The sequence below is a fragment of the Stigmatopora nigra genome, chromosome 22 (assembly GCF_051989575.1).
Source record: "Stigmatopora nigra isolate UIUO_SnigA chromosome 22, RoL_Snig_1.1, whole genome shotgun sequence".
Taxonomy (NCBI): Eukaryota; Metazoa; Chordata; class Actinopteri; order Syngnathiformes; family Syngnathidae; genus Stigmatopora; species Stigmatopora nigra.
In genome coordinates, this window is record NC_135529.1 from 1,759,673 (window position 1) to 1,782,524 (window position 22,852).

The following is a 22,852-nucleotide window of genomic DNA, read 5'->3' on the forward strand; positions in this document are numbered from 1 at the left end:
ACTTATACACGTGCACAAACATGCACACAGGCACAAACACGGGTACACACAAACACACACACACCCCTCTTTCCTCCACACCTCGCGTCTGTTGGATTCCCTTTTTGTCGCCACAAGGAGGAAGACTTCATGGCAGGAGGACCGAAGAGCACCGAACCCGAGGAGGTACGAGTGGGCACTGCGGGTCGTCCGATTGCACTATTCGTTGTAAACCTCCCTGTTCTCTCGCACTGGCTGACTGAATTTGAAGGACCCTCGGCGGATGCACATTAGAGCGACAGTGCTAGATTTGACGGCATTTTTGCGCCTGAGCATTCCGTGCGTAACATTTCAGTTAAAAGTGCGTAAATATGCTGTAAAAGCTTGCAGTATCAGTCACGAGCTGCTTTCCAGCCTCGTGCATTTGGAGCTTTTTATTCTTTATTCCATTTGTTGAATGACTGCTTAATCGGTGATCCTTAAAAGTTTGTTTTGCTGTTGTTTTTGTTATTGTTGTCAAGTAAAAGTATAGTTGTGTTCTCTTTAATATTTAAGGTGCAGTGCAATATATTGCGTTTATTTTTGAGATCGTTCTTTTTTTAATGTAACTTTTATGTCCATTTTAAAACATTTTTAAAGAAATGCATGTGTACTTTCCCTGTATACAACAGTTCCGATTGGCTGGCAACCTACTGTGCACAGGCTCCAACACCCCTCGCAAACCTTGGGAATGAATGAATGAGTTATTCAAATTGAATACTTGCAAAATTTACTTTGACAGAAAAAAAATACACTCTCTACGTCCCAACTGAAAATAAATAAATGTAACTTTTAAAATGGTGCCTTTGTTACCACTTTAAACAACATTACAACAGTTTTCCCCTCAAATGAGGACTTTTGGACATTTTCCTGGGCTCTATGCAGTAGCTATGTATACGATAATGAGGGGAGGCCTTGGAAAAAAATCTCTCCTGGAAAGTTTAAGAGTCTAAGAAGCCTCTTGTGGATGATTTTACAGCATGCTGGTTGAAAGTTTTGGAGGTGTTTTCTGAGGCGTAATTTCTCAGAGGAAAAGAAAAGCAGGTCCATTGCACATGTGAGTGGGGGGCGAGGACCCCTTGCGGCTGTTTAGAGGGGTGTGGCCGTGCTCCACCCAGTGCAGCCACTACTCCACTCTCTCTCTGTCTCTCTTTTTCTCTCTCTCTCTCAATCCTTCCTCCACCTCCTCCTCACTCCCTCTTCGTCTCACCCAGGAGTTTGTGCACTCGCCCTTCATCCGAAAGCAAGGCAACATTTACAAGCCGAATAACAAGAAACAGGACAGCGACATGGACAACGACAGCCTTAACGAGAAAGCCATGATGGAGGACATACACACCAAAGAGATCGACTTGGTCAACAGAGATCCCAAGAACATCAACGACGATGTGGTCAAGGTGAGCTTTTTATCATGACTTTATATTCATCTACACAGATTTGGTGATTTTTTTGTGCTGGGTTGGAAAGTTAATGGGATAAAATGACCAATTGAACCAATTGATGGAGTGGTCAACTTTTTTTTTAATGGAAGCTTTCATTTAGTTTGGTTCAAATGAATACAGGCAGTGGAGGAGTGGCGCCACCTGTTGTCAACTGGCATTGATGAGGTGGGAGTGTGTGTGTGTGTGTGTGTGTGTGTGTGTGTGTGTGTGTGTGTGTGTGTGTGTGTGTGTGTGTGTGTCTGTGTGTCTGTGTGTTTGAAAAGCCTGGAAAAGCAGGGAAACACCCATGTTGTGCGAAAGGATTGCATCCTGAAAGTTGCCACACCCCGCTAAATTTCCTTCCCACTTCCCATGTGACCACCCCGATGACAGCATTATCATGGTGAACCCACTTTATCGCGGGGCATACATTCCAGACTCTTTTAAACCCACTAAACACATTTCAATAGGAAGAACCAGTAGACATACACTAGATCCCCATATGTAGTACTGTCTATCTAGACACAAATCCCCTAAAAGGTATTCCAATTTACAGAAATCATTGCTTTACAGCCCTAATGTAGATATATGATCTCCCTCGTTCACTTTCATAACTTTTTAATAGTATTATTGTAACTCCTTCAGAGTTGGCTTTGAGAGGCGAGGCCCGGTGGGGTGACACGTGAGGGTCTGGGTGCGAGTAGTGGTCGACAACAGGTAGTGTCTCTCATGGCTGTTTATTCAACGTCTAATAAGATGGCGAATCGGACATAGTGGCGGTGTGATATATTACGTGTGTAAATAATCAACTGTAATGATTGAAAATGATTTTAACATGGGTTTAAGCACTAAAACAGCAAGTAGGTGAGTTTTCTCTACAGTTGTGAATGGCGTACACCAAAAAATTGGATGGATATTGTATTGGGGATGACACTTTGCCATCTGTCACAAGACAAGCTGAGTTTTGGAATGGAAAAAAAAAATCAAACAAATGACCACGATTTGAAGTGGAAAGTTAATCTAGCTCACACGACATTCATAATGTCCAACATGTGCAACAGGCCTGCAATTTGCCTGTTGGTCCAATAGGAGATCAGAAATAAGATGTTGGAATATCGTGCCCCTAGTGGCTATTAGCTTCATGGCATAGTCTGATTGAATGTAAACATTTTGTGTCATTTGCTAATTTGTACATTTTATTATTGAAAAATCATGGTTTCACATGTTCAATGAAAGGTTTTGTTCCTAACATTACTTTTTTCATTCAATTGCTCTTCTTCCAATCTTCTGGATTTGTTCTAAGAAGTCTTTTTGAGCACCTTTCTATGTATACACACCCTCAAAGTACTACTTTATATTTGAGTATGCCAAACTTGAAGTATATTTTTCCCCCAAAAAATTCAAAAGAAGTTTAGCAGTCTTTGATTTAGTTTTTCTTTTGAAAAAATGAGTCACACTCTCCTACCTCCTTAGCAATGTTAAAATCCCCAGTGGAAACATTTAATTACACTCACTACTCTGTCTCTAATTATATGTAATACAAAACTGGATGTATCCAAAGGGGCAGGCCTACACCCTGGACCGGTCGCCATCCAGTCAAGCAGTCATACATATTGACAAAAAAACATTTTCACGAACATTCACACCAATTTAGAGACCACAATATAACCAAATCAAGCTTTTGTGTGACGACGTGCAAACGTCAAACTGTGCTTCCACTTTTTGTATGTGATATTACTTTAAAAAAAAGGAACTTCCTCAGTGGCGCATTCCAACACGAGGAACACCTTTGGAGCTCCCGCCTCCGGACAGAAACGTCAACTTTTCCACGTCGTTGCTTAGCCATTTGAGGTCACTGACTCAATCCTGCCAAGTACTCAAACTCACATACACACGCACACATAGAGGGAAGCCCTTCCAGAAAGCCACACACACACATCCACGCACACACACAACAAAGCATACCCACTCCAAAATGCTGGCTGGTGGCAACGAGCCGCGGCTTCCGCAGCTGGTCTCAATCACAAGGCCGCATCAGAACCACGCTTTGCTGGCTTGTGAGTTTCCATTCAGAAGACAAAGTCTTTCCATAGCCAGAGTAGCGCCATTCGTGCAGATCTTAGAAGAATCCGCTAGTTGCCTTGCACCACGGTGGATAAGTGGTTAGTGAGTTGCTTTGTAGTTATGAGATTCGGGTTTAGAATTTGGGTCACGGTCATCCTGTATGAAGTTTCTACCTGGCTGGTGTGAGTTGTTTAAAAGAAACAAAAAAACGTTATTTCAGGCTCTAAATAGCTCATTTGTCGATGACCAGATGATTGATCCACCATATGTGACTTGTCGTTGGCTGGCGACCAGTCCATTGTCTGTCTTTATGTCACATGGCCCCCACTCTATTGCCTGACAGTACCATGCCACATTTTTTACATCAAGGCCGCGCCAACTATAGTGTAAGATTTGTTGTGTTGTATTGTTAATTGTTTTATTGTGAAACAGGATGTGGGCAGAGCAGACACTTCCCCTGACGTAAGGAGACCCTCAAAGCAACACAAGAGTCCATTAACATGCTTCTGCGCCACTTTGTTTGAAGATAGCGCTCTGAGAATAGCATGACACTTTTGTATTTGACACAAAAATATGGTTGCCGTGGCGATGTGGGTGTGTGGGGGACGGTCACATGCTGCCACAAGACTCCAATTGGTCATCATAAAAAAAACTTTGAGACATTGCTGATATTCAAAGGGAATGTTTTATTCGTTACAAGCCACAATTTGCCCTTCTTTACTGCCATTGACATTCATTTTAAAAGGGAATTCTTGTCTCAGTGCCAATGACCGAGATAGACGTCGAATCTGGATGAGGCTGTTAAGAAAGCCGGATTCACTTTATAGAGACTTTTGGAATTCATAATAAAACCTTGTGGATGTTGCCACTGTGAGAGCACCGAGTGGCGTCCAAGGTTTAAAAGGATAAATATTGATGTGAACTCACTCACCCAGCCAAGGAGAAGAATGATAGGGAGTGTCCGTGATGTGTTTACGCTTCAAGGTGACCTTTGCTCTTCCCCAAATGAGAAGGTCCGCTGATAGGAGTGAGCTTGATTCAACGGGAACATGCTCAATGTTTGCTGAAAGGAAAATTCTATCGTTACTGCTTCTTATTCAAGCCAGCGTGAAAGTTTCAAGGTTGAAGAAATTGACCCACAATTGTCGCTGTCACAGAAAATCTTATCTTATGAATGTACGATATCTTATTTTGGCAAGTTATGTCTGACTATACCATACTCTGGGAATAAAATAATAACAAATATGCCCTCCCAAAAATGCCACTTATATACCATATACTATATAGTATATAGTATATACTATATAGTCATTGGCTTGTTGCCTTTATAAACATGACATATCACTACCTATTTAAAATATGTAATACGTATATTGTATGTTCATCTATTGATTGATCTTGTGGTGTTCTTCCCCCCCTCAGGTGGACTTTGTGGACGTGATCGCCGAACCGGCGGGCACGTACAGCTTCGACGGCGTGTGGAAGGCCAGTTTCACCACCTTTACCGTCACCAAGTATTGGTGCTACCGGCTGCTGACTGCACTGGTTGGCATCCCATTGGCACTGGTGTGGGGCATCTTCTTCGCCATCCTGTCATTCGTGCACATCTGGGCAGTGGTGCCTTGCATCAAGAGCTACCTGATCGAGATCCAATGCGTCAGCCGCATCTACTCCATCGGCGTGCACACCTTCTGCGACCCGCTCTTTGAGGCCATGGGCAAATGCTTCAGCAGCGTGCGGATCAGCACCGTCAAGGAGGTCTAGGCGTCATCCGGAGGAGGATTCGGGGGGGTTGGTGGGCCGGGTAAGGGTGTGGGCAAGGCTGACAGGACATTATCACAGGATGGACATTCCCAAAAGAAGGACGGGGAAGGGGCGGTATTGAATTCCTTTGTGTTCTAGAGCTTTTCCCCGTGTTTTTAGCTCCCCAAACACAAAAGCCCACCAAGCGCCGGCAACTTCAGCAAATATTTGGTGAATCAAGCAAGGTACCACTAAATGAACGTGGAAAGCTTCAACCCTTAAGTCACGTGAAACACGCCTCGTTCTCTGTCCTCTGTGTTTGTAATCGGCCAGAGTGTAAATTGCAACTCATTTGCTGCCATTGACGGTGATGGACGTCCCATCCATTCCAAATGGACGTCCTCAATGGCAGTCAATGAGTTAAGGAGTGAGCAGATCAATACGTTTGTGGTTGTATGTTTGTCACTACCATGTGTGGAGTCTATTTTTGTGGTTGCTGGTTTCACACAAAGTGACATTCACCTGTTTTATCTGTGGAGGGATGGCGGTCGCGGTAGTGCTAGCTCGGCAGTGAGCCGAATCCTGCTGACGCCGCCCAAAACCAAACAAGAATTAATCCCTTTACACTCCAGCCACCAAAAAAAGACCCCCGCCCCCCTTCCCTCCTCTCTGGCTTTGCTGCAGTCCGACACACTGAACCCGCCGCCGCCCCTTCTTTTCACCGTCCGCCACCGTCGAGTTCAACACGCAACCTGCTGCTCACTCACTCGCTTAAAAAAAACAAATTTGATGTAAAAACTTGACTTGGACTCGCTTTGCTTTTGAGCTTTTTTTTCCACGTACGTGAGCAAAATGTTGTTGGTGGTTTGCACGTTAACGTTTTTTTCACCAAGAACTAACAACTTTAAAAAAAAAAAATGATGACGCAAAGTGAAAGGTGCTTTTTTTGTGTTGTCATTTAAAAACTTAATGTGAGATCTTTCAGAAGGCTCAGCTTTTCACGTTTGCACGCTTTTGACTCTTTCTCAGTCTGCCTGCTGTTCATTTCCTCACAGTGGGCTCAAAAGGTCATATTTTTTATAAATATTGTTTCTTTTCCTTGCCTTTAATTGTATAATATGCTGTGCACATTAAAGTTAAATATGGCTATGTGTGTGTGTGTGTTTGTGTGTGGCATTTGTAACTTTTATGTTTGTCTTCATTTCAGAAAACAACTGTAATTGTCTTTTCTTGCAGGTTGAAGGCCCGTCAAGTTGTCTCATGTTGCTGTTGTTGTTGGTGGGTTATTTGTTAACAGATCAAAACTACATTGGGTACATTTATTCTAGGAATTTAGTGTATGCAATATTCTCTGCTTATTTCAGTTTTTTAATCAAGGCTTAGTAATTATTTGTCAACTTTGGCCTTAGCCAGTAGAGGGCATGCACACTCTTCATCATTGTTTTCAGCCCGTGGTAACATACTATTAGTTTAGAAAAGTGACACTACAATATCGTGTTAAGAAATTCAGTAAACGATGGTTTTTGTGCCAGAAAAACTAGTACCAAAACACAACAAATCAAACAAAACCTTACTGGATATCACAATTATCATGAATGGATTCATAGAGTATCTTATGCCATTTTTAAACTCTTTACCGTGACGCATTCGGAAGATAAAGCATGTTTATGAAGGGTTTGCTTGAATCACACTTCTTTTTTTTTTTGCTAAATAGAATGTTTTACTTGTGAACTTGAGTTCAAGATGGCGGCACGCATGGGTGCAGCGGCTCATTGCTCTCCAGTTCGTTCGTTGAAAGGCAAGATACCCAATTTCACGACTTACTACAAACTAATCTTCGATATCCCCGAGAACATCTGGAGACCTCCGGGATCTCTGTGGATATCCAGCCCACCCAAAGTACGGCGTAGACGGCGAAGAGAAAGGAAGCAAAAGAGCGGATGCCGGGCGGCCAATGCGGCTAATCTACGACAACGCCCGATCCATTACCCCCAATTTTTGGTGTGGATCTGCCTTCTAAAGGGTGACTGAGGGAGGGTAAGTAAGAAGACAGTCAGAGAGAGGTAAGTGATCCATTTTTTTCTTGTTGGCATCAGTGAGGAAACTTGCAGTCGCTGGATTGATGGCGCTCAAGAGGTGATGCGATGTTTCCATCGTGGCGGGGTGCTAACAAGTCTGAATATGTCAGTTAAGGGCTCTTGCCTGGGATGGCGGACTTGTGGAGATGCACTATCCAATTTCGTCATACGCAGCTGTATGATGACTTAGTTTCTTGCACTAATTTGTGAAGTTATTTAGCATCAATGAGTTGGATGCTAGAAGTACTTTTGATCAAATGTCAATATTTTGGTAATGCAACATCTCCCTCTAGGGCCTATAATGGTTAAGTACAAAATACAAAACGGTTGCCATGGCGAAATAAGATTTTTTTTTTTGTGTGTTGTAGTAACTTTCCAAATAGATAACTCTATAAAAAAATACTGAAAGTTAACTATACCACACGAATTCAAGGGAAAACATAATTTATAGCTGCAACATATCGATTTCAAGTGAAAAAAACATGTAAATAACGTATCAAATTTATAGTTAGTCGCCAAATGTCGTCTGTAATGTAATTTTGGGCAAACGTCGAATTTTACAGATAAACATATTGGTTTTTTCTTGTATACATAACATTTTTGACTGCATATGAATCTTTTTAACAGTATATGTTTTGTGAGTTGACATGAGGGATCAACGAACAGATGCAAATGGTCTGGACAATCAATGGCACTGAAACATTGTCATTCCCTGAGTGGGTTTCTGTGGGTTGTTGTGTTCCTTTTCTGATTTCCGCTGCATCAGCAGTGATCAGAGCTTCAGACATGAAAGATGCTTTGTGAGATGAACCAACCACTGTTGATCTGATTCTGACATCCATGCCGCCAAGCGAAATGCGGCGGGTCATTTCACATGTCAGATGCAGACAGCGGTACGGAGACCCTCGGCCAACTCATTTCCTTTCCTTCCTCCTTTGATTTCCTGTATTGTGACAGCAGAAAAATATCAAGCCTGTGAAAGTCCAATGACCAGAAATATCCATACCTTCTAATGTTGTATACATTGTAAGATATATAACTCATGTGTTGTGTTTTGACAGGCCAGCTGCATGCACAGAAAATAGAACTTGTGTACAGTTTGTTATATTGCAGGTGTTGCGGTTCCAGGACGGCGTGCTGCGACATTAGAACCAGAACCACATCAGGAGCTTTTCCACATTCCGACCTCGTGGTCCTCATTCCTGCTAGCTCTTTTCCCACTTCATGGCTAAGGATAACAACACTAGAGGACCACAATGACCACACAGACACACCCGTTGGGAGCACAAACACACTGGTACGTATACAAGACACACCCCTGTGTGTGTAAGCACGTGTGCCCTGAGACCAAGCCAAACTGTTCTCTTTAATCAGACTGACGAGAACGATGGGAAGTGTTTTCCTCACTAGAACGCACACCACTTTTTACCCTCCTCCATAATCTCCCCAAAAATGAGTTTTAAAAAAATCCCCAGGGTTGTAAACAGATTTTTGGGGCAAGTGGGAAAAAAATAGGGATAGTCTTTGAAGGAATGGTGACAAAGATGCCAAACTGAGCCCAAAATGTCAGTCTTCCAGTTCTGTTTACAGTGTGACATTTTGTGACTTTTTTGTAAGTCTATTCGTGATTACTAACAAATTTCATGTGAAAATGTCAAGATGTTATGTGGGCTTTAAAGGATGCATGGAAAGGAGATAAAAATCTCAAATGATACCCATTTTTTTTCTTTCAGGTGTGGCTTTTTGAGCTTTTCGTGTTGGCCTACTCACGATAGAACCGTCAACCGACATTTCATGTTTATGTCAAACCCATATATTATTAGTATTATTTGAGTAATCCAACCAGCAAGTGATCTTTTTCACAAAATCTGACAAAAATCTGACAAAATCTCCAAGAGTATAGATTTGTAGAAGCCTTGCCCACTCCCCCAAAAAGCCTTTTATTCATCATGGTAACAATTATGTTTCTTTTTCAGGCATGGCTTCTTGAGAAATGTATTCCTACCAAATGTCATGTATCAACACAAAACAGGATTTTTCAAGTAAACACATCATTGCATGCACAACTTCATCAAAAACTTTTGGAAAATGGAAACTTGAGAAGTAACACACATTTTATAGTACTACACTAAGTTTCCAAGGTTTGTCTTCTTAGTAAATATGTCCATGTTTTTTTAGCTGGGCTCGTTGTGTGTTCTGGAGGCGGTATTGTTGTTGTTGTTGTTGCTAAACATTAGAGTTGCATGTCATAAAACTGAGTTCTACCCATTCTTTTGACCCTGTCGGTGTTCTTCAATCATACAGCACTCTTACTAATTATACCCATAATGCACTGTTTGTACACAAGAGAGCTGAACTGATAATGAACTAACATCTATTGGCCAAAACCTAACTGTGACGCTGAGAGAAAACTCTCACACTAAGACTATTGTGTGAAGAATATTTCACGCATGAGTGCAGAGACTTGGCTCCAACTGACAGCGACAGACGTCTAATCCATTTGGGCACCCCAGTTCCTCCTCCCAATTCAAATGGATTGGCCATCCATCGCTTTTAATGGCAGGACATGAGTCAATGCATGTATCTCAGAAGCAATTGATGTTCTTACGCTAATTAAAACTTCAATTCATTCATTTTTCTAAGGGTCATAAGGGTGCTGGAGCTTATCGCAGCCAATTGTGGGCAGAAGGCGGGGAGCACCCTGAATTGGTCGCCAGCCAATCGCACTGAACACTGAAAATAACAAGCATTCACGCTCAAACTTGTAGATAAGGACAATTTTAAAGTGTTCATCCAGCCTAACGTGCATGCTTTAGGAATGTGGGAGCTAACCAAAGTACCTGGAGAAAACCCACTTACTGGGCAAACATGCATACTCCACATTGGGTGTGGGTTTGAACCCTCGATCGCAGAATGGTGAGTCGGATGTGCTAACCACAAATAGAACTGAAAAAAATGAAAACACAATTTGAGGAGTGACGTTTTATTCTGTATGGAACCAGGACAAACGTTTATCCTTTCGACACTTGACCGGTCATCGACGCCTTCATTATGGAGGCAGTGTGTGTGTGTGTGAGTGAGTGAGTGTGTGTGACTCCCGCATTCTTTCAGGAAGTGGCACAAAGGAATGTTTGGCCGTGATTCACGACGCTCTGTGGCCATGCAGCTCGTTATTTACGGCTCGGCGAGTCGTCGCTACGCGTGTGACTCAGTTTGTGGACGCCCGCGTCAGGTGCAGAGGAAATGACAAGTGCTGTCCTTGCGCTCCATGTTGACTCCTAGGGTTTAATGGTCAACCCAACTGGAAAGTAATGTGACGAAACATTCAGGGAAACATTGAAAAAAATAAGACCGCTTTAAGATGAAATGGTGGACCTCCTGTTCCATTATGAAACATGCGTTCATGAGATGTCTTTGTGGCTCTGTCAGTGCTAAATGACACAAAAATAAATAAAATTACCAGAACAAAGACTCTTGGAATGTTCATCTTAAGAATCCTGCAAATAGCTTTGAAATTACGTCAATTTCAGTGGGTCAATACATAAAAAAATGTCTTGCATAAATTCTCCAGGAAGGAATAATGGTAGGGACTGTGGTAAAGACTTCCTAATTAATAGTAATCACTCTCTCTCTCTCTCAACCCTAACTATGTAGATAACTAATAAAACAGCACAAATGGGACTGATAAAATGGACGCATGCTTTACAGATCAATACAATAAACTAGAAACATTTATTAATAGGAGTTATTTGAGTTCAGAAATGAATTAATTGACTGCACAAGACACCCAATCCAATTTGACTGATTGCGAATGGTCGTTTGTCTCTCCATGTGCCTTCCGCCTGACTAGCGACCAGTCTCGGGTGTAGTATGGGCCTTGCTGTGTGGAGTTTGCATCTTTTCTCCCTGGCCTGCAATAATAAGTGTTACTCGGCAAATGGTTGTTAGTCTTTATGGCTTCAGAATGACAGACGGGCGACCAATCCAGGGTGTAGTCCGCCTTTTGCCCCACTCCAGCACCCGGCGATTATGACAAGGAAAAGTGTTTGAAAGTGAATAATATCGAAGCTGAGTTGTTTAAATGGGCCAAAGAATTTCACCTGAACGGTTCGGTGGAAAGGTGGGTTACATGGGGGACCAGGTGACGTCGCAGCGTGGTGGGCGTGGTTCGAGGCCACGCTCGCGGAGGGGAGCGAGCGCGCACTCAGCCGAGAGGCAAAGCAGCAGCATCGGCTCGGATCGGATCGACTCGGCTGCGCGCACGCATCCGTGCTCACTGACAAAAAACAACAAGAAAAACTACAAAAATAAGTGCATTTGCGTCTTTTTTGGGCGAAAATAACAAGAGGAAGAATCAGTCGAAGCAGCTTTGCCCTTGTTTTGGACTAACTTGGTGAAGTTTTCGTGCGGAATATGATTTGAACGCCGACGAGCAGGTGACTCCAATTGCTTATTGATATCAATCACTATGTACTGGTGGAAATGGCTTTAATTTATGTAGATGTTGTTGATCTGGGTTTGAACGTACGCATTGTGTGCCTGTGCTGCCCATGCAAGTGTGCGTTCGTTGCATTTGTGCGTGTACTTTCAGCATGACTCACTTTCCTCCTCAATTCGGAAAAGTGCCACATCTTTTGTGACCTTCCTTCATGAGCATTGCTTTTTATGCTTTACAGGTGCATCCCCAAACACATACAATACACACATAATGTTAATTGTGATTCACTTTTTATTTTTTTTTCAGGCAACTATAGTGGGATCTAGTTCAGGCAATACTAATTCTTGCTATGCACTTAAAAGTTACTCCAAAAGCTCCAGAAAAGTTTTTTTTTCAAAGTACAAATACTAATAACATTCTAGCATATAAATAAAGGAGAAACTCAATTGACACTGTATGAGTGCAAATTATGTAGATATATTTTTAATTGTTTATTTACTTTTTATAAGCTTTTAAACTTAGTTTAATCTTGTAATGTTTATCCTCTTCATCTTCTGCTTATCCGAGGTCGGGTTGCAGCTTGAGCTGGGAGGCCTCGGCAAACTCTCAAAATCAGGAGAATCGGACTTTTAATTGGTGCATTTATCTATTCATTTATTTTAGATTGTCATCATTTTGGCGATTGACATGAACATATTTTTGAAAATACATACTGGACAGTTTTACTTGCAGCAAACAGCTTATAAAAATACAAACTTCAGGTCAACTGTCATGCTTCGTACACACAAACTATATATACAATCCATAGGTGTGATTGTGTGCGTGTGTACTAAAGGTTATTTGTCTTAACGTGCCGTACGATTGGCTAGCGACCAGTTGGGGTGTCCCCAACCTTCTACCCATAATTACCGGGGAGGGGCTCCAGCACTCCCGCAACCATAGTGAGGGGATACGTACAGTTACAGAAAATGAATGAATGATCTGTTAATATTATTTTTCAATTTGTTAATAAAAGAAACAGTCAGAAGAAAACCACCCATTGGGGCCCTACAGTATGGTCATTGTTGTCAGCAGACCCTCTATCTTCATTCCATTATTCCCCGACATAATGATTTTTGTGTGAGCATGTTCCCCACTGCCATTTAAATAATCAAATTAAATTGTAAAGGTTTTTTTATTTATTCTCCCTAATGGAAGTGTGTGTGGGCGGGGCATAATAGACATATGCCATAGACAGTAGGATTGCATCTGTGTCCATCATGTCAAGATGATTTGTTTTGAATGCCTTTGACAATACATGTGTCACAACCACGTCAAGCTCAGCCTACATTCAAATGCACATTTTGAAAATTCTACTGCAGCACCACAAAACTATGACAACCAAACAGATCCTTCCCTTAATCCCCCCACCCCCCCATGTCACCCGCACCGCGTGTCCCTATTGAGTCGCCCGGTGATTTATCGGCCCACCAGGGTCCCCTCCCGCCTCTTGGCTTTTAATTGAGTTTATCTTAACGCTCCCTAGAGGCTTCGCTGTCTTTAAGTCAAGTGCTTCTATGCCTGTGAAGGCCCTTTCAGACACAGAACCCTGCAAAATTGCCGTAATGAAGTATTTGCGGGGCTTTCGTACAAAATCCAGAGAAGCCGTTATGATGTGTCGGTTCACTCAGAGATGCAGCTTGCTGCAGTCGGAAAATTTGATGACACCTGCATTTTGTGTTATGTGTTTAATCCCCCAAACTAAAATGGCCCATCTCGACTAGGTATGTAGCAATCACAATTCCGGGTCACCTGGATTTGTGGGTCCTGATCAAATTGCCTTAAAAATGCTGTGAGGAGTGAGGGGAAAAGCAGTCTTTTTTTCCAACTCCAAATTGAACAGAACTATCCCCACATTCATCCATATAAAAGCATTTAATTCAAGTGAAAAATAAAACACAATTCCCCCTTTTTTGTCATGTTGCAAATGAGTGATGTAGCACAAAATATGGTTGCAAACAAATTACGTTTAAGGATTTTATTTAACATAACTAATTTATATTAAAAAATAAGGTCAAACAATTTGGAATAAAACCGTCTGTGCACATAATTAACTTTTGGATACATTCTCACTTTTTTGACGTTTCTCCATCAGGATGAAACTTCGCTTCCTGCAAACCTTGCGTGCCATGTGGTTGTTGTGGTGGTCCTTCATGCTTGGGTGGAGCATTGCGACCTCCAATTCGTCCAAAGTCAACCACTCGGAGGAACATTTTCTCCCGACGTTCACCGCCGAGTTCCCGGTGGAGAACATGGTGACGCTGGATGGCGTCATCTATGTAGGCACCGTCAACCGTATCTACGCATTAGCGCCCAACCTTACCAAGCTCTCCGCGTACCGCACCGGGCCGCTCCTCGGCAACGAGACCTGCGGCTCCGGCTCTGCCGGTAAAACCGATAACCACAATTTAGCCCTGGTGGTGGAGAATATGTATGACAAAGGCTTATTCAGCTGCGGCTCGGCGGACAACGGCGTCTGTCGCCGCCACGTTCTTGACGACGACATCAGTCCCAAGACGGTTGACGAGGACGTTTACTGCTTCGCCGACAAAGTCTCACCCGGCAGCGGGATACCCGCCGACGCCGACGTGGTGGTTGGACCGTCGGGCTCGCGGGTGCTTAGCGTGGAGAGCAACGTCATCCATTTCTTCGCCGGCAACTCAGAGATTCCCGGTTCGGGGAAGTCAGGGGTTGGCGCCACTCGCCCTCACACCCTGTCCATGAGAAAGATGAAGACGAGCCAAGACGGGTTCACCTTCTTCTCCAAACTGTCCCACATGGATCTGATCCCGTCGCTGCGGGGGAACTACTATCTGCGCTACGTTCACTCCTTCCATAGCGGGCCCTACGCGTACTTTCTAACGGTCCAGCGAGTGAGCCGGGACTCGCCGGCTTACCACACGCGGCTCGTGAGGATGTGCTCCTCGGATTTAGTCATCCGCCGCTACGTGGAGATACCGCTGGAGTGCATCAGCGCCGACAAGCGACGACGGCGCTCGGTCGAACCCAGCAAGGTGTTCAACTTGTTGCAGGCGGCTCACGTGACCAAGGTTGGCAAGGAACTCCAGCGGCACTTACAGGTACATTTTTGAATGACTTTTACAGATGGTTCATGTTAAGCTTGACCTGCTTTTTCATGTTTAAATGTTTTTGGGTTTTTATTCTTAAAGATTGAGGAAGGAGACGACGTGCTTTTCGCCGCCTTCGCCCGTGGGAAACCCAACTCCAGCGAGCCCACCGCCAACTCGGCCGTGTGCGCCATCAGTATCAAGCACCTCAATACCATGTTCCGGAAGTACATGAAGGACTGCAACACCGTGGACCCGTATCACTTCACCGGTTCCGATGGGAAGGCGTGCTACAATGTGGTGAGTACTGCCGGACAGCTCGCTAAAATTTCCTCTCCAATTGGTTCTGTGAATACTTTTGTTTTTTTCCTTTCTATTCATGTCCAATTTATACATTAGCTAAGAGGCACAGCAAATCTTCTAATAGCCATTTTATCTTCTGTGATCTCCTCCTTGATTTGCACGGGTGGAATTTTGGAATTTTTCCACTTAAGACACATGTGGATAAAAGAGTAGGAACGAGTTCAAAGTGTTATGCCGTCCACTCTAATCGACCATATTTGGTGCAGTTACATCAGCTTCAGCCTTGCACATCTCTGCTCACATAAAGCGTCCATTTTAGGACAAAGTATCCCGGACTTCAGCCAAAAGCTCACTGCCATGCCGGGATCAATCATGTGTGTCGTGTTTTCCAATATCATTGACAAAGCGCTTTATTTACAGTGAACATTTACAGCCACTTGCCCCTCTCAAAACGTCACCACTACCAGCAGACTCCCGAATAGAATCAATGTGTCAGTCAATAGTGTTGTTTTTTTCTTGCGTCATAGTTTCTTGGATGTCTAGATGTTACAAGCATATATGAAGTTGTCAGTCACCACAGTACATGGCAACTTGTTTCTCTCGATGTGCAATAAGCACACGAGTCCTTATCAGACTTGTTGTTTGTACAGGGAACGCAAGCAAGGCAGGTTTATTGAATGTACAGAACAGTTACAAAAACAACACAAAAAAGTAATACAAGAAATCCCATCAAAAAGACATTAGGCAGTTGAGTTAAATTTCCATTTAGAAGATAAGATGGTGATGATAATAATGATATAAACAGGCCAAGCACTGAACCATTCAAAGTACATATTGCAAGAGAATAAACATTTTTGAAGTTAAAAATGACATTGTTGTCTAAGTGTTATTTCCCAGGAAGATCAAAATAAAATGTAAAACGTAAGAAAAATATTAATAGTTGTAAAAATAAGCAACAAAAACAACATAATACTGGTAAATGAAAAAAAAATAGTGCACCAATAAAGTAAAGAAAAAGCCAATACATTCATGGAAATATGTTTTATAAATAAAATTAGAAGAAAATTGAGACTGGAAAGAGATGGAAAGATGAAAAATATATGTACTAATGTAGTATGCATTTAAGAAAAAAAGATAAACCTCTCAGAAAAAAATATATTGAGCTAATATTATCTAAATATATGTACAGGTAAAATTAGTAAAATAAAAGAAGTACACCTTGTGAAAAGCTCTAAAAAAATATTGCAACATTTTCAAAACTCGAATATAATCAAACATGGAAAAAGTCATAAAGAAAGAAGAAACTGTAAAACAGAGTTGTTTTTACCAGTGAGCGGAACAACTGCTGTTCATCTTTTGTTCCTGGATGTGATCTGTGTGGTCACGTCAAGATCTTACCAGGATTTCGACGGTTACATTTCACCTCTATGTTCCTCTTAGCCAAGCAGAACACCTGCTGCTCATTTTAACGACACCCTTTTGACATTTTATTGAGCTTTTATCTCTTTTGGATTGTCCAACTGCTTGTCTTCCAATCAGTCTTATGGTCAGACGTTGCTTCGTTAAATTTACAATATTTTTCCACCTTGCAGACATCTGCATTGTGAGCCAGTGTTTATTTTTCAACCTACTTTGTGCCAAGGAATTTGGATCTTAAATTTGCTAATCTTACTCTAACAAAACAAGCTATTGACTTTTCTCACTTTCTTCATGTGACAAATACAAAAAAAGAGAACCAGACAGCACTAAAGTCCAGCAAAAATATTTTATTTTTTTTAAGTCTGGATGAATAAATGGCACAGAATAATCAGTCAAAGTCAATTCTTATATTGTATAGTTAGCAAACTTTTCAATTAGGTTTTTTAAAATATTGTAACTGTACTTTTACTCAACTACAGCGTATGGGTGCCTCATCCACCTTGTCCCTTGTTTTCGACTAGGCCGCTGAGCATCTGGCAGGTAGTCTTTGCTGGCCTTAGATATGATAAAAGGGCTCATAAATTCATAAAGATTGTCTGGCGCTGAAACACACTCCAGCACACAGAAGCTTATTTTGGTCTTTTTGTGTGTGTGTGTGTGTGTGTGTACACTGCTGCTGCTGGAGGGGGGAAAAAAGTCTCAGAAGGAATCTGGCGAGCACTGAAAGCGGAAAGAGCATGTTTGAACTTTTTTAAGTGGCGGTTGTCATCGCCAGCGAGCCTCCTAATTCTAGTTCATGATGGATGTTTTTAATGATGACTCACGCATGCATTGCTGGATGTTTGGGCAACAGCGGAATAACTTTTATTCTACAAATATTTAAATAGAGGCAGGAAATAGTGGGAGAAAAATGAAGAAGAGCAGTAGAAAATCAATTTCAGTGAATGGAGAATTGAGAAAGGTTAAGGTGTGTAAAGGGGGAAATGCGTACGAAGAAAATATGGAGTGAAAAGTTGATTACGGAAAAAAATAACATGGTAGGTAAGGTTTAAAACACATTTCAATTGAATTTGAAAATTTGGATGATTGGGAGAAAAGAGGCAGAGATAAAGGAAAATGATTGGAACTATAGTAAACAAAAGAGTATGCTAAATCTTTTTAAAGATTTTAAAAGATCAAATTGAATCTGTTTTTAAAAATTAGTTTAAAGAAAACCAAAATAATTAGTAGGGTTTTTTTTCTTCAAATAAAAGGCTATATAATTATATTAAAATAAAATTGGAGTTTGTGGTGACTGTTTTTGGATGTTGAATCACTCTTCTATTTTTATTTTCAGTGATGTAATTATAGTACAACACTATGATAGATTGAATTAGTTAAAAAGTGCTAAAATAAACCAAGAGAAAAGCCAAATATAAACAAAATTCGATTTAACTGCAACTGCACAATAATATAGAGTCATTAAGAGATCAGTTTTAGATTAGAATATTTTCTGGAAAAAAAATGCATTTTAAATAGGCAATTTAAACCAATAAAAATAAAGAATGCCTCCTCATTCCAAATGCATTGGATCTTCATCATCCTCAATCAAACATGATTAGTATTCACTGTCACACGTCCAAGTTAACATCATTTGAACGACCATTGCACATGTTGTGTCAAATCTGAAGCCCCTCAAATGTATTCCTATTTATTAAATCCATTTCATTAGAAAGCACGAGAGTACGATACATCACGTTCTTGCCTGTGCGCAGTCCTCATCATGAAAAATGTTTGGAGTCAGCATGAAATCAATGTGTCGCCTATTTTCTCATGAAAAGCTCATTAAAATGAACGTTGCTCAAAAAGCTGGGCGTATACCCAGGCACCGCGTAATCAATCAGTTGGAAGATTGAATTTAAAACCAATCAGCATTTGCTTCTTTTTCTCGCAATCCATGCTAATCTCATCGTCATTTTGACCCCACGTTCTGACTTGGTTGTAGTTTTTGGCGGCACCCTCGCACGCACAGACATGGCGTCATTGAGGGTCTTGTGTGAGAATGCAGGTGTCCACCTCTCGTCATTGCGTACACCTGGAAGACCTGTGCGTGATTGCACCCTGACGAACACACCTTCGACGTCATCCTTGTTGTCGTTCTTTTTTGTTCTTTGATTGTGTGTATGAGGTAAAAGAGGGGTTTGTTGCTAAAGCCTGACTTTTTGTTTTGTTTTGGATCTCAGCAAGTCGCAGCATGTCGTGCCACCATTCACGAAAGGGTGGCGGTGCGAGTGGATCTTCGGCAGCCATAAAAGAATGAATGTTCTTACTTCATCTTGTCCGATCCTGTCCGGCTTTTGCTCAACTTATGCACATTGGAAAATAACGACTACTGTAAATGTGAGATGAGTACAGTACAGTAAACAAAGCGGTTAACTCTGCAAATGCCGGTTTTCACATTTTAGTTGAGCGAAAACAAAAAAGAGGATTTTGAAAAGAAACGTAGTTACGCTAGATTTAATTGAATAATATTCTACCGCTCACCACCACTAGGTTTTAGATCTTTTTGTCGCTCTGACAGTTTTGGTCAAGGACAAAATACAACAAACGTCGAATTTGATTTTTCCGATTTTAGCTGATTGGGCTTAAACTCAGCTAGATGATTAATTTCTTCGCTTCCCCTTTGCTTTTGTCAAATTCCCCCGATGAGTTGATAGTGTGGTGGCTCTGTTGAGTTAATGATCAATCTGGCTGTTCTCTTTTTTTCTTCTTGATTTTACCAGGAAGACCAACAAAGAACAGACGGACAAACAGACAAAAGGGTTATCTTTGTCACACTGTTAATGTGGAGGGAAATGAACACTAGCCAGATGTACCATCCAAAAAATAATAATTTGAAGGGTTAGAAGTCCAGTTAAGGCCTAATTGATAGTGTTAGGGGTTCACCTTTGTCTAGTTGAAGTCTGGGTGCTACAATTAAAGGGATTCTTCTCATAATCGTTCCCAAAACTTGGATTTCAACGCTGTTCTCTCACTGCCGTAGGATGACTGAGAAGTCATTTCTGTCTTTTAAAAACATTTCTAATCACAGAGTCCAGTTCAGCACGCAGGCTTGTGGCTGCATTGCTTCTACTTCAACTACTAATTGAAAGTTTTGGATGGACATATGCACGAACGCACGCATGCGTGGGAAAAAGATGAGAGAGGCGTGCGGAAAACTTTGCCTTGGAGATGAAGCCACCATTAGGATAACAAACTCAAGGATAGTATTCTATTTCTTTTAGTGTCGTTGATGGTCTCTCATGAACTACAACCCAAGTATAATTTATCTGGGTTTTTTTTGGGGCACGTTTTGAACATTACTTATTATATTATTTTTATTATAACTCTTATTGTTAGTAGAGATGTACCAAAAGTTCAGCGATTTGTCATTTTGCACTGGAATTCTGGTTAGTACGTCAGCCTCACTGTTCTGAAATTAAGGGTTTAATCTTAGGTTCGCAACTTTCTGTCTGGAGTTTGTATATTCTTCCCTTGCCTGCGTGGGTTTTCTCAGGTGAAATAATTGGTTTTGGTTTTTAGCCTCAGTTATCTTGTATTCGACGAAACCCTGATTATTACCACTTAAATTGCGTTTGAGTGCCATCTGATCCAATAGATTTGTGGTATCTCAGAGTTGGAGGTCACTTGGGTACATGTTTTGACAGTCCAGCAAACATCTGCTGCAGACATTTCATACTAACGTAATCCAAGCACAGTGTCAGCACCCCTTCTGTGTTTGCTTGTGTGTGTGTGTGTGTGTGTTGTTGTGGGCGTGTACGCGCAAGTAATGGAGACACATAAACAAGCAGGAATCGTAGACACGACGGGCTATTTCTTCAATCTTTCATCTTCACCTTGTGATGCAGCTGGAAAGGGGCGACAAAATTCTGATGATACAGTTTTGTAAAATGGCTGAGTCACGTTGAGCTGACTCATGTAACTCTGTAACTGTAGTGGAAAAAAATACAGGCTCTTTTTCACACCGAAAATTTTCATTTATTTTTTACTGAGAATTCAGTGTACAATGGAAAAGCCGTTTTGTTTTGCATTTTGGTTAGCCCGCCCCTTCATTTTCATAAACATGAGCTCCTGACAACTCCATGCAGATGTACAAGTCTGTGGAGTGAAAAAAAACATATTCAGCTGCTTTGATGGTTTGTTTGTATAAAATGGTGTATGTAAAACTTCCCTTCATCCAATGGCCAATAATTAAGAAGATGCCATTGTGATTCAGTTGAGTTTATTTCGTGATGCTGCTGTTTTGGTTGGGAACACAGTTCAAATGTCAAGTCTTAAAAAGTGGCTTTTGGTTCTGGCTCCTGGTTCTGCTTTTTTGTTTTAACTCTTTGATTTTGGTTGCTTCTTGATTTGGGTTCTCACATCATTTCTGACATGGCCATTTTTTTTCCCCGTTGGTATTTTGGCTTTACCAAGGCTTGATTTATTCCAACTTTTAACACTTGTGTTACAAGTACAGAGATTGTAACCTATATATCAAGACTCTGGTCTAACTTATGGTTCTCGCTGGTGGTTCTAAAATCTGGTTCTTGCTTTAGAATGTGACAGCTGGTTCTTTGTCAACATCATGATATATGATTGCTCTTCTAAGTTTGGACCTGGGTCAGTTGAGTTTCATTTTTGTAAGAGAAAGTAGCTTTCTTGGTCCATAATGGCAATTACATGCTTCTATGATTAATGAATGAAGAAGTGAATGGATGAAGACGTGCACTGGGATGGGGACCATTTGATGGATCAGACTTCAGGAAGATTCCGGCGCTTCCAAGCAGGATTTTTTTCTTTTGTCAGTGACCTGCTGACTCACTCATTTGCTTCCACGCCATCGGAAAGTATACGCATGGAAAAGTTCCTTATATTTGAGATTCCCTGGAGCAGGAGTAACATTTTTCACCCACCACTTCATTAGGTGCACCTGTGCACACTGTGAATAAAAAATGTCTTTCATATGTTAGCATTCCATTTTATGGATGTCAGAGAACACCGTGATCTGACTGAATCATTTTTTTAACAAATTCTGGCTTTAATGGATTACATTCTGCTGTTTGGACAAAAAGACCAACTAATTAGTTAATTAGCCAACTGCCTAAAAAGTGGAGTATGAGTTCTGTTGAGAAACACATGGACATAGCATCGGCATACTCCCTTCAAAATTCCTGAAAGTAGCAAGATCTTTGCTGTTGCCATCTTCAGGAAGCATGTGTGTTCAGGCCAATCTCACGTCGTCAGGCGGTGCACTGGCGCCAACCAGGCCGAGCGGCGCTCCCTCATTGGCAGCTTTTTGCGACTGACCGTAGCGCGACAACAATGGCTGCACACGCGTCGCGACAAATGTGCACGTATGACACTGAGAGTCGTGTTGCAGATGGACGTGTGTTGAGAGAGTGCAGGTGGTAGACGTACATTCAGATTTCACTTTCGCGCACGCCCTCAGGCCAACAAACTCTCCGGTTCACAGATCGCAATGTCAAAGGTTGTCCATTCCATTTGGCCCACCGGCACCAACTTTATTTAGTTTGAACAACTTCAGCATACCAATTCTAAGTATTTTAGAATTCACTCAGCTCTGACTTTAAATAGTATCGGACTGCATGGCAAGATGTAAAATTGTTACAACTGTGCCTCAGTGCTTTCTATTAGTATATCAAATATTGACATGTTGACATTTGGAAAACAGAATGGCAAATCCTTATCGATGTATGCCCAAAATATTTCCACTGAGGTCCGCAGACACAATTTATACATCAAATTGTTAAATCCTTGCTCTTTTTTGTAGAATCGCAAAATCACAGATACTGTATCTGATAAACGTGGTAAACAGTCAAGGTTTTGCAATGGCCCTCATACCTGAAACCTACTATCTAGCCAACGCAGTGAGCCGTAACCATATCCCCTCCCCATATTCAAAAGGAAAATGAGGGCAAACAACTGCAGTAAGAAAATTTGTAAAGGCTTTCATAGTGTTTAAAATGTTTAAAAGTTTGTTTGAATCCAATCCATTTGTAAATCCAGTACTTTGAGCAGGGATCCACCTGTTAGGAATTTGGATGTCACTACCCCACTATTTACAAATGGCTCCTTTCTTTTAACTGAGAATAGTTCTCAATTATACAAAAGTACAAGATGTACTTTAGCTGGTTGACCTTTATAATAGTCCCTTAACTGCCATTGTTATTGCCATCTTGCATGGAAAAAATCTGTAGTATTGTTGTCCAGACATTTTAA

At 41.5% G+C, this 22,852-nt stretch overlaps 2 protein-coding genes across 2 annotated transcripts in view; both read left to right on the forward strand.

Annotated features, from left to right (window-relative positions):
• Positions 1-4: 4 nt before the first annotated feature.
• LOC144215893 (caveolin-1-like) lies at positions 5-6,395 on the forward strand. The gene is made up of 3 exons (XM_077745092.1): positions 5-165; positions 1,233-1,415; positions 4,926-6,395. The coding sequence occupies exons 1-3, from the start codon at positions 130-132 to the stop codon at positions 5,265-5,267; spliced, it is 561 nt and encodes a 186-aa protein (XP_077601218.1). The 5' UTR covers positions 5-129; the 3' UTR covers positions 5,268-6,395.
• Positions 6,396-11,544: 5,149 nt separating this feature from the next.
• LOC144215721 (hepatocyte growth factor receptor-like) overlaps positions 11,545-22,852 on the forward strand; it is a 32,339-nt gene continuing 21,031 nt past the window's right edge. Inside the window, 3 exon segments of the mRNA XM_077744822.1 lie at positions 11,545-11,760; positions 13,897-14,881; positions 14,972-15,169. Coding sequence (XP_077600948.1) covers positions 13,898-14,881; positions 14,972-15,169 — 1,182 coding nt within the window. The 5' untranslated portion in view covers positions 11,545-11,760; position 13,897.